Source organism: Lepisma saccharinum, chromosome 8 (genome assembly GCF_977018435.1).
Source record: "Lepisma saccharinum chromosome 8, izLepSacc3.1, whole genome shotgun sequence".
Classification (NCBI taxonomy): Eukaryota; Metazoa; Arthropoda; class Insecta; order Zygentoma; family Lepismatidae; genus Lepisma; species Lepisma saccharinum.
In genome coordinates, this window is record NC_139236.1 from 69,944,146 (window position 1) to 69,965,020 (window position 20,875).

The 20,875-nt window shown below is 37.8% G+C and overlaps 1 protein-coding gene across 1 annotated transcript in view; it reads right to left on the reverse strand.

The window, feature by feature from the left end:
• Positions 1 to 4,442: 4,442 nt before the first annotated feature.
• The window catches only part of LOC145991834 (uncharacterized), a 109,101-nt gene continuing 92,668 nt past the window's right edge, over positions 4,443 to 20,875 (reverse strand). The window contains exons 16-19 of the mRNA XM_083127879.1: positions 14,163 to 14,448; positions 13,198 to 13,254; positions 8,770 to 8,860; positions 4,443 to 4,635 (exon numbers count right to left, since the gene is read on the reverse strand). Coding sequence (XP_082984005.1) covers positions 4,443 to 4,635; positions 8,770 to 8,860; positions 13,198 to 13,254; positions 14,163 to 14,448 — 627 coding nt within the window. The remainder of the gene's footprint in view (positions 4,636 to 8,769; positions 8,861 to 13,197; positions 13,255 to 14,162; positions 14,449 to 20,875) is intronic.

Here is a 20,875-nt window from a genome sequence, read left to right on the forward strand (position 1 = left end):
AATCCACATTGATAATCACATATAATTTCATTAGCATATGGGGTTAGTCTTGTTAAAAGAATGTTAGATAATATTTTATATGTTGTTGAGAGTAGAGAAATTCCACGGTAATTATTGCAGTTCATTTTATCACCTTTTTTAAACACAGGAACAATTATGGATTCTTTCCACTGTTGATATATTAAGGAATTTCCACCATATTTAATTAACTCAGCTGGTATTAAATCAATGCCAGGTGCTTTGTTATTCTTTAACCTTTTAATAGCATCTTTAACTTCAGTCAAGTTAGGTTCTGGAACTAAAGGTTCTGCTGTGTGCACTTCATTTCCTTCTGATTTATCTCCTACATGAACATTTAAGAGGTCATTAAAGTAGTTCTTCCATCTATTTAGAATATCTCTTGGGTCAGCTAGAAAATCACCGTCTTTATCTTTTATCAAGTTTACTTTAGGTTGCCAACCCTTTCTAAATTCATTTACACCTTTATATAAATCTCTGATATTTTCGTTTTTGCTGTTTGTTTCAATTTCGTTAATTTTGCTTTTCAAGTAATCTCTTTTTTTTTTTTTACTTCTAAACATGCGGTTAACTTCTCGCTTTATTCTATTATAATTGCTTAGATTTGTATCATCAGAGTTATTTAACCACCTAAGTCTAGCCTGATTCCTTATTTCTATTAGATTATGACATTCATTATCAAACCATGGCTTACTTTTTCTTGGTTTATGGTATCCTATACTTTCTTTAGCTGCTGATTCTATTGCATTACGTATGTGCTTCCAATTCTTATTTACATCTGTTTCATTTATATTTTCATCATCATTTAAATCCTGCAAAACATCAAATCTATTTGACAGTTTAATTTGGTAATCTTTCTTAATTCTTTCATCAGCAAATTTTCCTGTATTAAATTTTAGAACTTTTAGATTTTGTTGCTCGTGATTTATCACAGCGAGTCTTTCTCTTAGTTTAGCAATTACTAAATAATGGTCACTGGCACAGTCAGCACCTCTATGTGTACGAACGTCAATTATACTAGTATGCCTTCTCTTATCAATGAGAATATGATCTATCTGATTATGAGTTTTACCATGTGGAGAAGACCAGGTATATTTATGGATATCTTTATGTTTAAAAGTGGTACTTTTCACAATTAAATTCTTTGACGTTGCAAAAGTAATCAATCTTATACCTTTATCATTACTTAATTCATGAAGACTTACTTTGCCAATCTGTGCATTACAGTCACCTAACAGAATTTTCATATCATACTGAGAAAATTTATCAAAGACCTGTTCTAACTCTGCATAAAAATCATCTTTAGTATTATCATCTTTATCTTCCGTTGGAGCATGTATGTTTATTAAAATAATTTTACACCACTTACCCTGTAAAACTGCGTATGATATCCTATCATTAATAAATTCTACTGTTTTAAGAGCCAAGATAATTCTATTATTTATGAAAAAGCCTGTTCCAAAATTATGATTTTCAGTACCACCATAGAAAAAAGTATAATTTTTAGTTTTACAATTCCCTTCGCCTGGCCACCTAACTTTCTGGACAGCTACTACATCTAATTTATACTTAACTATCTCATTAACTGTACACTGAAATGCCCCAGGCTGGTAAAGGCTCAGAACATTCCAGGTGCCTAATTTAATATCCTTATTCCTAATGTAGATCTTATCCTTAGTCCAGGGACCTCCCAAAGTAGTCCCCACCCGGAGATCCGAATGGGGGACTAGTATTTTACCTCCGGAATATTTTACCTTTGGAACATCCATGGCCTTATATTGCTGTTTCTTGACATGTCTTTTTACAGTGTAGAGTTGTCAGCTCTACGCCTAACCCCCAATATGAATGGAGGACCACACCTGTCGTTGGTCAGGGGATCCCTCGGATCTAGCTGGGAGGATCACATTGTAGTCCACCAACCATACCCCACTTCGTGAAATACAAACATGACAAATAAAAGAATATGTGGATAGTCCATAAAACGGATAACTGATAAAACTGTTCAGATAATGCACACATTTGGATATCCAGACATTTCAGATAATCCGAATATCAAAATATTAAATATCTGGATAGAAAATTATCCAATAACCAGATTTAGCCATCCCTAGAAGAAAATTTAACACCGTAAAGCATAACCACTACCAACATAAAATGTATGTCAAGTAATAAATATAATTTAAATGTAGACACTCACTGGACAGAAAAAAAATCATTCTTTGTACAGAAAGAGCATGTCTTTGCAATAATTTTCAACATCAAAAAATTTTGGTTCCATCATGCCTACATGCTGAAAATTCAGGTTTTCATAATCTAGTTTTTCCATGACAAAAATTAGGCTTCAAGTATATTATTAATTTTTTTGAGGATATTTTATAAAATATTTTGAGTGCTGATGTATTTTTTCTGAAATAGTCATTATTTCATTGAATTTTGTGTAAAATTTCAAAGATCATTGGCTACGGAGAAAAAAATAAAATGTAATATATATATACTATATATATATATATATATATATATATATATATATATATATAAAGTGAAAAAGGAGAGAGGAAACACTCACCGGACAAAGAAAAAATTCGAATTTTCGTGATGGTATATCACATCTTCAGGAGTAGAGAGACGTTGTATAATTAAGTGACTAGAGGGAAGAGTAAGCATGACCTGCAGTGTTGCCAGGTCCCGAAGGGAAAAAAAAGTGTTGACAGTACCACAAAAATTTTTTTTAGTTCTTTCGCCTGGCTTGTCGAAAACTGTGAGTGGTGGGGGGGGGGTTGGTTGGGAAAAGGTGGTGGTGAGGGTGAGGATAGGGGATGAGGGGCATTACTGGGTGGCCTTGTTCAGGCCTGGAGGTGTGGTTGCATTCATGGTCGATATGTAGGCCCTCTCCCATCTTCTACGTATTGAGGTGTTGGTGGATTGGGGCAAGGAGTGGACGATCGCTACTTGGAAGCAGTCATTAAAAGGAATATTGTGGTGATTGGTGTGAATGGCAACAGCAAAGTCCAGGTTTTGGGTAGAGGAGCGGTGGTTTTTGATGCGGAGGTTCAGGGCTGTGGATGTTTCCCCCAGGTAGAAGCTCCCACAGATGTTGCACGTGAGGATATAAATTAGGTTAGAGCTGTTGCAGGTTCCTTTGGGGTAGAGGGTGAATTTGCCGGTGGCAGTGTGGATCTGGAGGGTGCGGGAAGTGACAAATATGGGGCAGGTTTTGCACCTTGGGCGGTTGCATTTGTGGGCAGGTGCGAGTTGGTTGTGAGTAGGTGGATTGTGGTGGACCAGGATGTTTTGGAGATTGGGAGGGCGTTTGAAGACAACTCTGGGCTTGTCGGGGAAGATATTTCTGGTGTCAGGATCACTGTGCAGGATGGGAAGGAGGGAACGTAGAGTGTGTGTGATTTTGTTGAGGTGGGGGTGATATTGGGTGACAAGTGCAGGGGGATTGGTGGCAGGTTTCTTGGTGGGAGTGTATGAAGCAGCTCGGGATATATGTTTGGTGACCAGGGTGGAAGGATATCCACGGTTGGTCAAGGCTTGGTGTAAGCGGAGGTTATAGTTCTGTCGGGAGGTGGCTGAGGTGTTGAGGCGTTGACCTCTGAGGGCCAGGGAGAATGGGATGGCTTTCTTGGTGTGGAACGGATGGGAGCTGGAGAAGTGTAGGTATTGCATATGGTTGGTAGGTTTGATGTGGATGGAGGTTTCCAAATGTCCTTCCTTCATGTGCACATCCACATCCAGGAAGGTGATTTGGTTGGTGGAGTGAGTCCAGGTGAAATCGATGGAGCTGAAGTGGTTAAGTTTGTCTAGGAAGGTGGTCAGGGAAGGTTCTCCATGCGTCCAAAGCATGAAGATGTCATCGATGAAACATAGCCAGAGGAGAGGTTTGAGAGATTGGGTCTCCAGGAACTCTTTTTCAACTTTGCCCATGAACAGGTTGGCATAGGATGGGGCCATTCTGGTACCCATGGCTGTGCCCCGGATTTGGAGAAAGTGCTTGTCCTCGAAGGTGAAGTTGTTGCACGTGAGGACAAGGTGAGCTAGATGGGTCAGGAAATTAGTGCTGGGGTTGTGGGGTTTTGGTCCGTTGTTGAGGAAGGATTCTATGGAGTAGAGGCCATGGGAGTGAGGTATGTTGGTATAGAGAGAAGTAACATCGATGGTGGCAAGGATAGTGTTCGCAGGTAATGGTGGGAGAGTGTTAATTTTCTGAAGGAAGTGGCTGGTGTCCCGGAGGTAGGAGGGCAGAGCTTTAACAAGAGGCTGGAGGTGGTAGTCGACAAAGGCTGAGATTCTTTCAGAAGGTGAATTGTAACTGGACACGATGGGTCTGCCAGGGTTGCCAGGTTTATGGATCTTGGGCAGCAGGTAAAAAGTGGGGGTGCGGGGGTTGTCTGGGATGAGCATGGATATGGTGGAGGCTGTCAGGCCCTCCGGGGGACCTCGGGTGTGGATAAAGTCCTGGATTCTGTTGAGGTGTGTGGCTGAAAGGTCACCGTGGTGGATCCCTTGTCAGCTGGGAGGATTTTGATGTGGTGGTTCTGGCGGAGATCTTGAAGGGCTTTATTTTGAGAGGGATTCAAGTTGGGTTTGTTGTGGAGGTTGTCAAGAAATGAGCTGTCAGTGATAGTGGAGATTATGGCAGTGATGTATCTTTCCAGGGGGTTGGTTGGTGGGCAGGGGGGGGGGGTCTTGGGAGGATGGTGGGCAAAATTGGAGGAGGCTTGAGTGGATTTCATTGGTAGTGGTCTGGGGGGAAGGTTTTTTTGCCCAGAAGTGTTGCCATCTGAGGTGTCTGGCAAAGGTGTGGATATCGAAGAGGAGACTGAATTGGTTGTGGGGAGTTGTAGGGGAGAAGGTGAGGCCTTTGGATAGAATATCAATTTCGGTAGGGGTGAGATTGTGGTTGGACAAATTTAGTACACTTTGGTTGTGTTGGGGTCGGTTATGGTCGTTGGTGACCATGGGTACTGGTGGGGGTGGGTTTGTCCGTGGACTGGTTGTTTACCAAGGTGCGAGAATTGTGGGTGCAGCTTTGGTGTTTGTGCGGTTCTATTAGTGGTGCTGGAGGAGGGGGTAGTGGCAAGGGAGGGTCAGGCAGTAGAGGGCATGTGGATTTGGGAGTGAATTGTGGTGGAAGTGGAAGGGGGAGAGTGCAGCCAGCCTGAAAAGCCTGGTGGCAGAGGTTGGACAGTTTGTGTAGGTGTTTGTTGCTAAGGTCGTTTCAGATAGAATGGGCTGCATGCAGAAAGATTCCATTTTTTGGTAGCATTCACCTGGGGTCAACAAAAGGATTTTTGTGAGGGATTGGATGGATAAGGACAGTTCCTGGGCGCAATTAAGCTGGGATTGGTACATGGTGTGGGTTAGCTCAATAGCAAAGTATCTCGCAAGTGGGAAAATCATGGGTTTAATAATTAACTTGGGTGCATAGCAGAAAAAAAAACCTTCCCCCCAGACCACAACCAATGAAACCCACTCAAGCCTCCTCCAATTTTGCCCACCATCCTCCCAAGACCCCCCCCCCCTGCCCACCAACCAACCCCCTGGAAAGATACATCACTGCCATAATCTCCACTATCACTGACAGCTCATTTCTTGACAACCTCCACAACAAACCCAACTTGAATCCCTCTCAAAATAAAGCCCTTCAAGATCTCCGCCAGAACCACCACATCAAAATCCTCCCAGCTGACAAGGGATCCACCACGGTGGTCTTGAACTCTCAAGATTACCTGGCGGAAGCCACTCGCCAGCTGGCCGACTCCTCCACCTACAAAACAACCACGGTCGACCTTTCAGCCACACACCTCAACAGAATCCAGGACTTTATCCACACCCGAGGTCCCCCGGAGGGCCTGACAGCCTCCACCATATCCATGCTCATCCCAGACAACCCCCGCACCCCCACTTTTTACCTGCTGCCCAAGATCCATAAACCTGGCAACCCTGGCAGACCCATCGTGTCCAGTTACAATTCACCTTCTGAAAGAATCTCAGCCTTTGTCGACTACCACCTCCAGCCTCTTGTTAAAGCTCTGCCCTCCTACCTCCGGGACACCAGCCACTTCCTTCAGAAAATTAACACTCTCCCACCATTACCTGCGAACACTATCCTTGCCACCATCGATGTTACTTCTCTCTATACCAACATACCTCACTCCCATGGCCTCTACTCCATAGAATCCTTCCTCAACAACGGACCAAAACCCCACAACCCCAGCACTAATTTCCTGACCCATCTAGCTCACCTTGTCCTCACGTGCAACAACTTCACCTTCGAGGACAAGCACTTTCTCCAAATCCGGGGCACAGCCATGGGTACCAGAATGGCCCCATCCTATGCCAACCTGTTCATGGGCAAAGTTGAAAAAGAGTTCCTGGAGACCCAATCTCTCAAACCTCTCCTCTGGCTATGTTTCATCGATGACATCTTCATGCTTTGGACGCATGGAGAACCTTCCCTGACCACCTTCCTAGACAAACTTAACCACTTCAGCTCCATCGATTTCACCTGGACTCACTCCACCAACCAAATCACCTTCCTGGATGTGGATGTGCACATGAAGGAAGGACATTTGGAAACCTCCATCCACATCAAACCTACCAACCATATGCAATACCTACACTTCTCCAGCTCCCATCCGTTCCACACCAAGAAAGCCATCCCATTCTCCCTGGCCCTCAGAGGTCAACGCCTCAACACCTCAGCCACCTCCCGACAGAACTATAACCTCCGCTTACACCAAGCCTTGACCAACCGTGGATATCCTTCCACCCTGGTCACCAAACATATATCCCGAGCTGCTTCATACACTCCCACCAAGAAACCTGCCACCAATCCCCCTGCACTTGTCACCCAATATCACCCCCACCTCAACAAAATCACACACACTCTACGTTCCCTCCTTCCCATCCTGCACAGTGATCCTGACACCAGAAATATCTTCCCCGACAAGCCCAGAGTTGTCTTCAAACGCCCTCCCAATCTCCAAAACATCCTGGTCCACCACAATCCACCTACTCACAATCAACTCGCACCTGCCCACAAATGCAACCGCCCAAGGTGCAAAACCTGCCCCATATTTGTCACTTCCCGCACCCTCCAGATCCACACTGCCACCGGCAAATTCACCCTCTACCCCAAAGGAACCTGCAACAGCTCTAACCTAATTTATATCCTCACGTGCAACATCTGCGGGAGCTTCTACCTGGGGGAAACATCCACAGCCCTGAACCTCCGCATCAAAAACCACCGCTCCTCTACCCAAAACCTGGACTTTGCTGTTGCCATTCACACCAATCACCACAATATTCCTTTTAATGACTGCTTCCAGGTAGCGATCGTCCACTCCTTGCCCCAATCCACCAACACCTCAATACGTAGAAGATGGGAGAGGGCCTACATATCGACCATGAATGCAACCACACCTCCAGGCCTGAACAAGGCCACCCAGTAACGCCCCTCATCCCCTATCCTCACCCTCACCACCACCTTTTCCCAACCAACCCCCCCCCCCACCACTCACAGTTTTCGACAAGCCAGGCGAAAGAACTAAAAAAAAATTTTGTGGTACTGTCAACACTTTTTTTCCCCTTCGGGACCTGGCAACACTGCAGGTCATGCTTACTCTTCCCTCTAGTCACTTAATTATACAACGTCTCTCTACTCCTGAAGATGTGATATACCATCACGAAAATTCGAATTTTTTCTTTGTCTGGTGAGTGTTTCCCCTCTCCTCTTTCACTTTTTATTTAGCCCTTGTGGCCCTCCTTCCTTTATCATATATATATATATATATATATATATATATATACAAATTATGAAGGAGACAGTAAACACTTACCACAGGAATAGAAATAATTCAATATTTCGCGATCTGAGTCGCATTTTCAAGAAGGAAGATGAAAGATCGACGACACTTTGTGCCTCTACTGACACCGATGATGCTATGAAATTAGCGAAAATTTTGAATTTTTCTACTGTCCGGTGAGTGTTTCCTTTTACCTTCTTTGATTTTTATTTATATATATATATAAATATATATATATTTTTCAATTTTTTCTTTAAAGAATACTTATTATTTTTTAACCACTACTATGTTTCATCACCTTTGGAGATGCCCCACCATGTTCAGAGCAGTGTAACTAAGTAACCATGCATGGTACTACAAACATAGCTGTAATATACACATTATTTTTGCACACTTTTTATGGGCCTTGTTATCTTATTTATTGATCTCCCCATGTATATTAGATATCTGACAGATTGACCTGTTCTGAATGCCAAAAAAAAAACATGTGTTGCAATAATCTCTAATTGAGTGCAGTATTCTGTTATTTTCTTAGTGGTTTTAGGAATACTATATACAGTATAGTTTTTGTAGGTGAATGAACCAATTAGATTATTCATTAAATATTTGCCATTTTGAAATTTGATCAGTGAGAGAAAGAGAGATTGTAGTGGTAAGTTGACAGAAAAAGATATGTTTGCATTATTTTTCAATTCCCATTTTGGTTCTAATATGCGTGTGACTATTTTAGCTGATTTCATAAATCAAATAACATTTTATCACAAAACATTTCACAGCAACAACAGCGTGTTTTTTAAAATCTGCAAAGTAAGACTAGGTTGGCCTCTTCTATTGATGTCAGTGCCTGCATTAACATTCCAAAAAGTAATGTAGATTACTAAGCTAGCATTAGATTACTGTGAAGTAATACTCTATTATTCACTGTATATGTACTTACATGACTGGTTTCACCCGGGTGAGGTGAGTTCCCTTTTCTATGCAACTTCGAAGGCATGTTCCTGCCTTGGAAGCGTTTCCATTCACAGAATCTGAAAATTTAAACACTAGCATTATCCTTCAAATGTCAATCTGGTTAGATATACAATGCACATACAACATGCTATTCTAATCAACTAATCAGTACATATTGAGGAAACTGCCAGATGTGTCACAAAATTGTTCGTGCTTCAAACCTCTACTTAAAATGGGAATTCCATCTAAAAGAGCCCCTGAACCTCAATTTTTAAAATTAAATGCAATGCTGTAACTTTATCCTATCTTGTGAGTGAATAATCTAAAATTGTCTTTTGGATAAAAAGTATTATATGTAATTAAAGTAGAAGGTATTTTACATATTATTCGTTTATTTGAACTTTTTGAATTACTTGTGTTTTCTTTCTATTGTGTCCCACCCATGATATTGATAAAAAACAAATAATTTCTCCTTTAACTGTTACATTTCTCCCTCAACTCCACTAGAATATTCAAAGGTCAATTACCTTCTCTCTTTGTATTAAATAATTTATTTTTCATCATTTGACAATTCACAGAAATTAAAATAAATTTCTTATTATGCGAAGAGGCAGTGTTTCATCTGTCCCACCCAGAACACAAAATTGTTCACTTATATCTACAAATCTGGGAAAGTATTTTATGGGTAGTTACAAAATTGCCAGGACTTGAGCTACAGAAATATCCAGGAATTAAATTGAGAGATTTTGCAGGCAGAGAAAGAACACAATGGTCCCTTACATTGAAAGAGGAACATAAATTGAGAGTATTTGAAAATAAGATCCTTAGGAAAATCTTTGGACCTAAAAGGGATGAGGAGACAGGTGAGTGGAGAAGGCTACATAATTTAGAACTACATAATTTGTATTCATGTCCAGATACTATTAGAATAATTAAATCAAGAAGACTTAGGTGGGCAGGCCATGTGGCACGAATGGGAGAGGAAAGAGGAGTTTACAGGATTCTTGTTTGGAAACCTGATGGTAAGAGACCTGTAGGAAGGCCAAGACAAAGATGGAGGGACAACGTTGAGATGGACCTAAGGGAAATCGGTAGGGATGGAAAAGAGTATATAGAACTTGCTCAAGATAGGGAAAGATGGAAGGCCTGTGTTGCTGCAGCCATGAACCTTCAGGTTTAAGAAGGCTAGGGAGTTACTTAGAGAAAGAACGCAAATTTTAGGGTGCAGACAAACTCTATTCAGCATATCAAATTATGTATTGTATGTTTAATCAACAGTGTTAAGTTTCATATTTCATTGTACAGAAACTGTAAGAAAAATGTTGCTTAACTATCAGTAGAATAGTTACTTTAATATCAAAAATGTAGTCCGCGTGTCCCACCCATAACAATGGAATGCCCCAATAATAACTGAGTTTCTTAGAATAGATTATCTTCTTCTACATACCCACCACAAGCCATTTTACTTTAATCTTCCTGATATGTTACTTATTACTGTCTGGAACACAGACAGCTCGGGATGATTATTGAAGAGGGGAGGAGTCATATTTGTATACAGGGTGTCCAGGCTTCAGGTAAACATAAATAACATGTTATAACTTTCGAACGAATTGATAGAAATGTGCAAGCAAATACTCATTCGATAGGAAATATCTTCAAGATTTTATAGCCAACATGGCAACACTGCAACTGCTACGCTGTGCGCTGCATGATGGGAAATAGCAAAATCGTTAGGTATACAAATGAAAAGAGCAGAATTTCTTAAGTAGCCATGTTAATGTAGACGTTTGTGGACAATATTGTGTACTGTTGAATGAGGAATCCCTAGTTCTCTATTTGCCTGTCTTACCGACTTCCATGGACTCCTGCAGAACGAGTCCTGCATACGTTCAACAGTCTCTTCAGTTACGTGCTTCTTCGGATACTTCCCTGCCTGAGATAGCAAACTGAGTATTGTCCCACTTGTAAATGGTTTTGCGTTTGGGAGGATCCACATTCCATTCCATTCTGACATGCCGCTAAACATGTGTAACGGATTTCAATTCAGCTAGCCAAAGCACGCACTGCACTTTCCGCTGCGGGGTCCACATCATGAGTAACAAAGCAACCAAGCACGCTCCGATACCTAACGATTTTGCGATTTCCCATCATGCAGTGTGCAGCATGGCAGTTGCAGTGTTGCCATGTTGGCTATAAAATCTTGAAGATATTTCCTATCGAATGAGTATTTGCTTGCACATTTCTATCAATTCGTTCGAAAGTTATAGCATGTTCTTTTTGTTTACCTGAAGCCCAGACACCCTGTATTTTAGGGCAAGCAAATACAAATTTTTCTGGAGGTTTTTACTGTTTGGGGATCTGGGGCTATCAAAATTTGCAACTACTTGATCGTGATAGGGTGCAGTAGAGATCTTGTACAGAATCACGACTTCTAACAAGTAGCTTCCCCTATTTTTCTCACGATGCTGGGCTAACACTGAAATTTTGGAGCTCCTACTGAAGATTGAACCTGGAACTGCTTCAACCAAGGGCCAGAGCTCTAAAAGTTTGGCTTTGCGGGAGCTCTACCCTTTTTTTTTTTTTTTTTTTTTAGTTCATGCCAGAGTGACATCACAAGCTGCTTGGGTGTCGCTGGGACTGGGCTGTTTTCTCAATAGTGTGCATTGTGTCACCTCAGTCTGGTAGTTGTGTATGGGCAGTGAATTCTTTTCTACAAACTATAGGTGAAAGTGTATATTCTTGTTCATGCAATTTGTGATCGTGTTGAATGCCACGTACCACTTGTCATTTGTCACTTTGGTCTGAAAGCTATGCAAGGGCTGACCATGTGTACCACACAGTGTTACCAAGTAATCAAAAGAGATACAATATGACCAGGCACGTATCTAGAAATATATTAACTAAGTGTTTCAGAAATAATAATAATTTAGATGTTCACAAATAATTATATCAAACTAAATAATAATATTACTATTATAATAAAATATTATTAATTAAAATATGTAAATTAATTAATATTGTGTTGTTATTATCAAATGAATAGGTAAAAAGACGGTATAAGAATAGATACATATAAGAGTACGTATTCATTATCTAGCGTATGTGTAGCCAAGATCTCCAAAAATTTGTATAAAAGAACTTCCCTGGCAAAGGAATTAATATCAAATAAATAACAAATTGAATATTTATTGAATAACGAAAGAGGATGTTAGATCCAGTTGACCAAATTACAGTTTCTGATTAATATTTTATACATACATACTCGTATTAATATAAGTACGTAGTAATGTGCCTAAATCTTCTTTGGTGCTGTCCATCAGAGTTCTATGATCCCAATCTAATCCTTGCCAGCATTGATTACACAACAAATCCGAAAACAGTTATAGTAACATTAATTAATTTTAATACTAGCTAAGTCTTTGGGGAGGGGGGAGGTGCATCCTCTGGACCCCCCCCCCCCAAATGTGTCCTTGAATATGATGCACAGTCACAGATGCTTCTAGGTTGTAGAGACTCCATTGAAAGTCAATGGCGTCATGACTAGGGAACAGAACTTTATGTTCTAAAAAACTCAGAAATATTTATTTTTTTGTGTGTCATAAATGTTGAAAATATGTGATAAAAACAGGAAAATATGTGACAAAAATGAAAAACATTTGGTAACTAAAAACAAAATATTACATGCATTTTAAACACCTGAAATCAGTTTCTAAATGCTTACCTCTTAATGAGCTATTTTTTTTGGAAGAGTTGCAGTAAATCACCATAGCTTTTTCCCAAATTCTCCGCTGTAAATCTGTGACGATTATATCTAAAAAGCATCTTATATTGTGAGAAAGATCGCTCCACGTCACAAGAAACAATTCTTGCATATTTGAAGCACAAAATGCCACTAACACTGAAGTTTTCCAAAACTTCCTTTCCTCTACTTCAGCTTCCAAAACACGTGCAATTTGGCACAAAGTTTGGAAACCTTGGTTTTTCCAAAAAAATTCTGTACAGTTAGACATTAGCACTTGTGCGTTAGATCCAGTGGTGGGGGTAATATTTTCCCCCAATAGGATCGTAGGCGAGGTGCCAGAAGTCTGCCAGCGAGCGTGTTCAAAGACAAAACAAACCTAACACTCGATATGAAAGAGGTGCGGAGAATAAACATTTTTCCTTCGAGGATTTCGAGGTAGATGAAGTCAATGAGCGATTTTATGTATTTAAAATAAAAATTTGCAAAATATGTATTTACATGCGGAAAACTGGAAAATATGTGTTTTTATGTAAAATAAAATTTGCTGTGTTGACATATAAGGCTATGATCAGAATTTTGGCAAAAACGAGGGGGTCTATCTTATTGCAGAAAAAACATTTAATTACCTAAAGTTCCGTTCCTTAGTCATGACTGTATAAATATTTCACATACCTTTTAGATTATTTATGCAATTATATTCTTCAGTAGTTTTACACATTCTTTGTTTACCTGAAAAATAAAAAAAATAAAAGCAAATTATGTCGGTGGAATCAGATATTGTGTAATCAGAATTTTTCAACTCAACGGAGACTACTTGGAAGAGGATCATGTTCACCTATTGTCTTTGGTGAATAATAATTTTAGTTTTATAACCATTGATACAAGGCTAACAGACTTCCCAATTTAGTCAGGACAGTTCATTCTTTTTAATCCCTTTCCCTACTTTTTCGAACTGCTGTCGTGATGTAAATATGTCTTTTTTTTTTTTAACCTCACATTCAGACATGTTCTTCATTATAAGAATCAAATTCATTGCTTAATACGTATAATTTAATTTATAATATTTTCTAAACCTAGAAATATCATGACTGTTCAGTGGTACTGGTATAAGAAAATTATTTGAAATTTGAAGACACTGTTAATTTCCAGAATACAGTACTATTAAAATACTTCTGGGATTTTGAATCAAAGAACCAGATCTCTAATGATATATGTATTGCATGGCTCTTTAAAATATTGATTTATCAAAACTGACATTGGTATTTCTAAATACTGGTAATTAAATATTGGTGTAGAACACCAGTATTGACAACATTGAAATATTGATATGAAAAAAACTGGTACTTTTGGTAAATTTGGTACTTCAGTACTTTCAGTGCTTTGGTATTTTCTGTTCTTTAGTTTTTTTCTGTATCATTGCATTTTCAGTACTTGGTTATTTTTGGTACTTTAGTATCTTTAGTATTCCAATATTTTGTTAAGTTCAGTATTCCTGGTATTTTGATATATCAATATTTTTGGTATACGACAAATACCATAACCTGTGTATCAAAAATTCAATACTGGCCAGACCTGATATATTTCACAGACTTACACAACACACAAACACTTTACCTAGAATAGAATCATAAACCTACCTGTTGAATAACCAACCATTTTGTCTGTACAGTTGCAATATTTCATCTTCCACTCTAAGTTGGCTTGTGCTACGCAGGCTGAGTGGCTATAGTACTTGAATGCCCACAGACCAGTTGTCTCTTCAGGAAATCTACATCTCCTTGAGCTGATGGGAATGCTGCGAACATTGTCATCAGTTGTCTCGTCTTCTATTCTGTATATTATTTCAAATGAGTTAAATTTAAAATAATCTTCAGCTATATTCCCGATTTCAAGTGGAATTACTTCATTTGAGACTGCAAAAAACTTTAAAAAAAAGTAAAAAAATGTATGAGTGATTCTCTGAAACTGTACACTTCACTGTCTGCAGTACATTTTATTTTTCTAATAACAATAATTATATTTATTTGTGTTTATAGTTAAGATGAATTATAAACATGACATTAAATGAGTGCTTTTTCAATTTTCTAGTTAAAATAAATATTTTTTTATGAACAGAGAGATACTTGTATGCCTCTGTTACATGTCAGTCTTTACACCCAACCTTCACAACAGCTTCTTCATTATTAGAAATTACACCCGCCGCAAAATTACTTTGGACCTCATAACAAAAGCACAAAATTTTACATCTTTATCCCAGGCCAAAGGCTAAGTCCTGAATCAATGACTTGCTGATAAAAACAAGATACTTGGTAGGATTAATTGTTCTATCATTAAATATATTTTCAGTCGAGTAGCCAATCGATATCTGTGCTCCGGCGACCGCCATCTTGAAAATAATTTGCCATATTTGATATTTTTCGATTTGATATATCTCGGGAACGGTGTCTCCTATCAACGTCTGGTTTTCTCAGAAATGTTCCAAATAGTGTAAACTTTCATTACAAATCAATAAATCAATTTTTGAAATATAAGAAATAGAAGTTTTTCAGAAAGTCTTAATTAATAATTCTCAAACCAAACAATGACATTTTCTATTTTGTAAGATTACTTAGTGTTTGTTAGAAGTGTTTAGACAAACTGAACCCCTATATTTTCTAGATTTATAAATTTACCTTAAATAACATTTTCAGAGAAATACAATTTACAATTATTTTCTTGTAGTTTACGGTTATTACAAGCATAAGAAAACAGTTTTTCTTTGTGACGTTTCAGGAGAACACACGCTCCTTTCATCAGACATTTATTTTCATCAAATCAAGATTCAAACAACACTCCAGAGAATCAGATTTTTGAGAAGATGCAAGTTAAACAATATAGTGCCAAATTTTTTGAAGTGGAAAGTTAGAACGTCCATTATATAACGGATTATTTTTGTTTAAAAATTACTAACCATTGTTATAACTGTATCTTTAGTCAAAATGAAAATAAATGTCTGATGAAAGGAGCGTGTGTTCTCCTGAAACGTCACAAAGAAAAACTGTTTTCTTATGCTTGTAATAACCGTAAACTACAAGAAAATAATTCTATAATGCAAGCAATGCGTACATACAAGAAAAACTATTACAATTTACAAACAAATCAACATAATTTTTGAAAAAAGAATCATTGTTAAGACTTTCAACTCGCTGTTATTCGCATAAAATGTTTCGTAGTTTTTCTGAAAAACTTCTATTTCTTATTTTTCAAAAATTGATTTATTATGAAAGTTTACACTATTTGGTACATTTCTGAGAAAACCTGACGTTGATAGGAGATGCCATTCCCGAGATATATCAAATCAAAAAATATCAAATATGGCTGATTATTTTCAAGATGGCGGCCGTTGGAGCGCAGATATCGATTGGCTACTCGACTGAAAATATCTTTAATGATAGAACAATTAATCCTACCAAGTCCCTTGCTTTTATCAAGTCAATGATTCGGGACTTAGCCTCTGGCCTGTGATAAAGATGTAATTTTTTTTGTTATGAGGTCTGAAGTCATTTTGCGGCAGGTGTATATGAATTTTAAAGAATTGCTTTTGATGTTAACAGTTTTTTTTTTTTCAGTTTATCAGAAAAATATTGTAACAAATCTCAGTTTGAACATAAAGAAACAGCTTTTAATTGATGTCCCAGGGTTTTTGCATATCTTCCGTTCAGAATTACATTACATTCCCCCCCCACCCCCATGGTTTGCAGGGAGGTCAATGTGGGGAACCTATCGGAAAACCTCGTGGGGACCATCAAATATTGATATCTTACTATGATATTTGACATCCTTGAGGTCGAATTGATACTTCAAATTTTAAAATATGAATGAAAAATGTCATTTTCACGAGAAATCAAGAACTGTTTTTAAACCAGTGTACTGGGGAACTTACAAGCTTAAAACCTATCCAATGGGGAACTATGATGATGAGTGTAATTAATGAGGTTCATTTCCACCAAGAGGGGAACTTTCTGTCAAACGGGGAACTGTGTCTTTTTAAACATCTAAAGTGGGGAACTTTGGAAGTCCAACTGGGGAATTTGTGTGATTTTCATATGTGTATTCAATGTGGTGAGAATCCATTAACCGGGGAACTTCTTCTTATGTGGGGAACTTTTTGTTATTTAATAAGTATATCCATGGACGTCCGCAGGATTTTTTCCAGGGAGGGGCAAGGAAGGTATTTTTTCCAGGGGTGCAAACGAGGCACATTTTCCCCAAAAATAGTGTTCATGCAATATTTAACATATATTATTGTGGCTAGAATGCAATTATGTGTGTGAGATACAAAATTTTTGGTTGACTTTCATTTTCCAGGGGGGAAGACAACCCCCCCCCCCCCTTGTCCCCCTTCCGGATGCCCATGAGTATATCCAATGTGCTTACACTACATTAACAGGTGGATTTTGAACTCTGTGTGAGCTAAGTCAAACAGTTAAGTGGGGAATATGTATGTCATATTATGATAGCAGCATTCTTGAGTTATTTGTGTTAGGGTTTTGCCATAAGTGAAAAGCATTTACATGAATGTGGCAAGGAAACCACAAGATTCTGGAGCTGAAAATCCTTTTCTTAAGAGATAAACATATACAATATAGATAAATGTGCATTTAGATATGCCAGCCGTGACGCAGGAACAGGGGTCTACTGTATAATTCTAAATTTTTGGAAGGGGCAACAGTACCCCGTAAATCATTTGATTCAAATTGTTCCCTTGTATTCACCTAACACTAGTTCAGAGTATGAGTCTATTACAACTGAAATACTAGAAGAAATTAAGTAAGTTACAAGTAGAATGTTGTTTACTCTTACATATGCATCACTGTTAACACTAGATAGTTAGGGAAAGGAGAGTGCATAGCATGATGAAAGAGATAAAATGCTATCCATCTCTACTTAAGCTGAAGTTTTCAGAATTTTTTAGCTGTTCAACGACTAAACATTCATTTTAATGGTACAGGATTTGTTGAAAAATCAAAAGTAGTTTACGCAAAATTACAATTGTTGTCAGTGATACTTATGTTTGAAGGAAACCAAGTCTCCCAAACCATAAAGAACATCTGTCGATTGTCATTAATATGATGAAAAATTAGTCAATTTGAGTTTGTTGTATTTTTGCAACATACTACAGGTGACAAAATATTCATCACACATTTGAGCATTGAGAAATTTATGAACTCTTCCTTAGTTCAAATTTCTTCTTGCTCATCCTCACTTGGACATACATTTGGGAAGTTGGAATTCAAAATCGATTTGCAGCCATCTAGATGAGATTTTACCAATGTTTTCGTCGGTTAACAGAGACAAAATGCTGGAAAACTTTTAATGATAGCCATGTACACTTCTTTGTCCAATTCCTTCAATCTTGATCTCAAGTGTCTCAGTTAACCTAATGGTACAAGAAATGTTGGTTAAATTACGAACCAATCAACTCTTAGTCATGTGCATATATAATACATGCACATTCCAACAAATATTATTATTAATTTGCCTCATGTATGCTAAATATTATAAAATGGATTACATGTAAGTTCAAATCAAATTCTACATTAAGAAACATTTTTTTATTTCAGTAAGTTGGTAATAATTTTACAAGTTTTATTAAAGAAAAAAAAAGCATCATGATCAGAAAATGGAAACATGAAAATTGTTATAATGTAAATAATAGTGGCATACTTTGCTAGATAAAATGATTTACAAACTCAGTCCTTTAAAGATCTGAATACAGAGAGTAAATTTTAATTGCACATGCACTGAGTGTCTTCTTCATACACTGAAACACCTGATCTCGGCTAACACAAAATCATGATATTCACCATGCTGAAGTTTGGAGAATGAGGAATCAAAACTGCAAGAACTGCAATTTGCTTTGTGCACTATCAGGGAAGAACTTAAGAATTTTCTTTCTCTTTGAACTTGTATTCATTCTCATCTACCTGCTTTCCAGTAGATGCAAATTCTGGAGCAGAAAGTCCATTCCGACAAGAATTTCCTGCGTTAACTTCACTCACCTTGTTATCATTTACTAACATTAAACCACTAGGAGTAAATTTTGTGTTTCAGCAGTCACTCGGAACAAAACCATTTTCTTTCTCTTTGAACTTGTATGCATTCTCTTCTACCTGCTCTCCAGTAGATGCAAATTCTGAAGCAGAAAGTCCATTCCGACAAGAATTTCCTGCGTTAACTTCACTCATCTTGTTATCATTTACTAACATTAAACCACTAGGAGTAAATTTTGTGTTTCAGCAGTCACTCGGAACAAAACCATTTTCTTTCTCTTTGAACTTGTATGCATTCTCTTCTACCTGCTCTCCAGTAGATGCAAATTTTGAAGCAGAAAGTCCATTCCGACAAGAATTTCCTGCGTTAACTTCACTCACCTTGTTATCATTTACTAACATTAAACCACTAGGAGTAAATTTTGTGTTTCAGCAGTCACTCGGAACAAAACCATTTTCTTTCTCTTTGAACTTGTATGCATTCTCTTCTACCTGCTCTCCAGTAGATGCAAATTCTGAAGCAGAAAGTCCATTCCGACAAGAATTTCATGCGTTAACTTCACTCGCATTGTTATCATTTACTAACACTAGGAGTACTTTTTCTCTTTGCACAGTCACCTGGAACGTAACCATCTTCTTTCTGGTCAAGTGTGTCCATTATGTTTGGGTTCCCTGCAGCAAGATCCACTTCTTCCTTAGCTACAATGTAATAAAAATATATAAATAATAAAAGACGTTTATTACCATGCGAGAAATGTTAACAAGCAAACATTTGCATCTAAATTAATATTGGGATTATTCCTTGAAATTTCATGGATTCAAGGTTTAGGTGTTTAGAAAATTCTAACTACAATTGAAAACTTTTCCTAAATTGATGTATATAATGCTGTAAAATCATTTATATTTTTTGTGTTTATTCACACAACATGATGGAATTTGGCATTCACATAATAAGGAATAGTTGTTTCTACTAATGGCTGATTATGATAAATACTAAAATTATTCCAGTGCCTGAAGTTTAATCCAAAGGCAGGGGTTCTCAAACTTTTTTGTTTCATGACACCCTTAGTGTTTCAGAATTTTTTCACGGTGCCAAAGTCAAAATGTAGCCCTATCTAACACTTGCCTGAAGTTAAAAAATAAACATATATTTTAAATTCAGAAAGATTTTATGTGTAAAAAGTACTAAATAAGCACATATTTGGAACAATCATATATCATTTCAGTGAAAATATTGGAATATTTTGGAATGGTGCCATTGTGGCCACAGCCACCCAGGGCATGGTGCAACACACTTTGGGAACCACTGTCCTAAGGGATAAAGTTAACTGGAGCATGATAATGATTACACACTCTGTATTTATGGTAAAGAATGTGGTTGTGGAGTATTTTTTCAAAAAATTCTCATTCCTGTATTAGAAAGAGTTGTGTGTCTCGGACTAGTTTTCCGCAAAAAAATATAATTCTACCCAACTGTAAGCAATTTCTTCAAACACATCCACCGAGACCAAGTATGCTGTTCTATGTTCTTCTTGCTGCAGTGCTCTAAGTGAGAGGGGATGTGGAGGTGGGGATGTTATCTCCTCAGCTAACAAAATTTTCACAGCATAACCCATACTGCCTCACTGTCACCATGATAAACCTTTGAAGAATCCCCCCAGTTAGATACAGGGCTCAATAAATCAACGTCAAGTGCTGCTTGCTGGTATCATGCTTCAGTGGTTACCACATTGAACTATGATGGAAGAATTTTTAGTTCCAAGTCCTTATAAAAAATGTAGACATTTCTTTTTATTTCTCCAGTTCTCCTTTCATTACAGAGAACAATGCACCTAGGTAGTGACATATACAGCTTTTATGTCTATGTACAGATCACTTGTGTGCTAAATCAAATTTATGTAGGTACCTCTGAGGAAAGCATACTTATATCAGGAGGTTTCACAAAAGTCTAGCACTGAAATGTTTTTTAAGTCAATGTAAATGGTAGTTTGATAATAATGGAAATTATAATATCTACATAAATTATAAACATTGTTCTAAACAACATGACTAGGCACATAAACTTATACAACATGTACAAGATGGCGATTTTCATTATGTGATCTTAATGAATATTAAATATATACCATATTTCTTCCTGCTGCAGGATTTTTATCATCAAGTTACTTACATCCAACCATTAAAATCTTTGCTGGGTATTTTCTTCCGTCTCGCCATTTTATTAATTTTGTTCATCTATACAGTCTTTTTACAAGTCTATGGGACACATTTGTAAAATGTTATCTTCAGAGTACTGGACTAGAGTCCAGCAATCTATA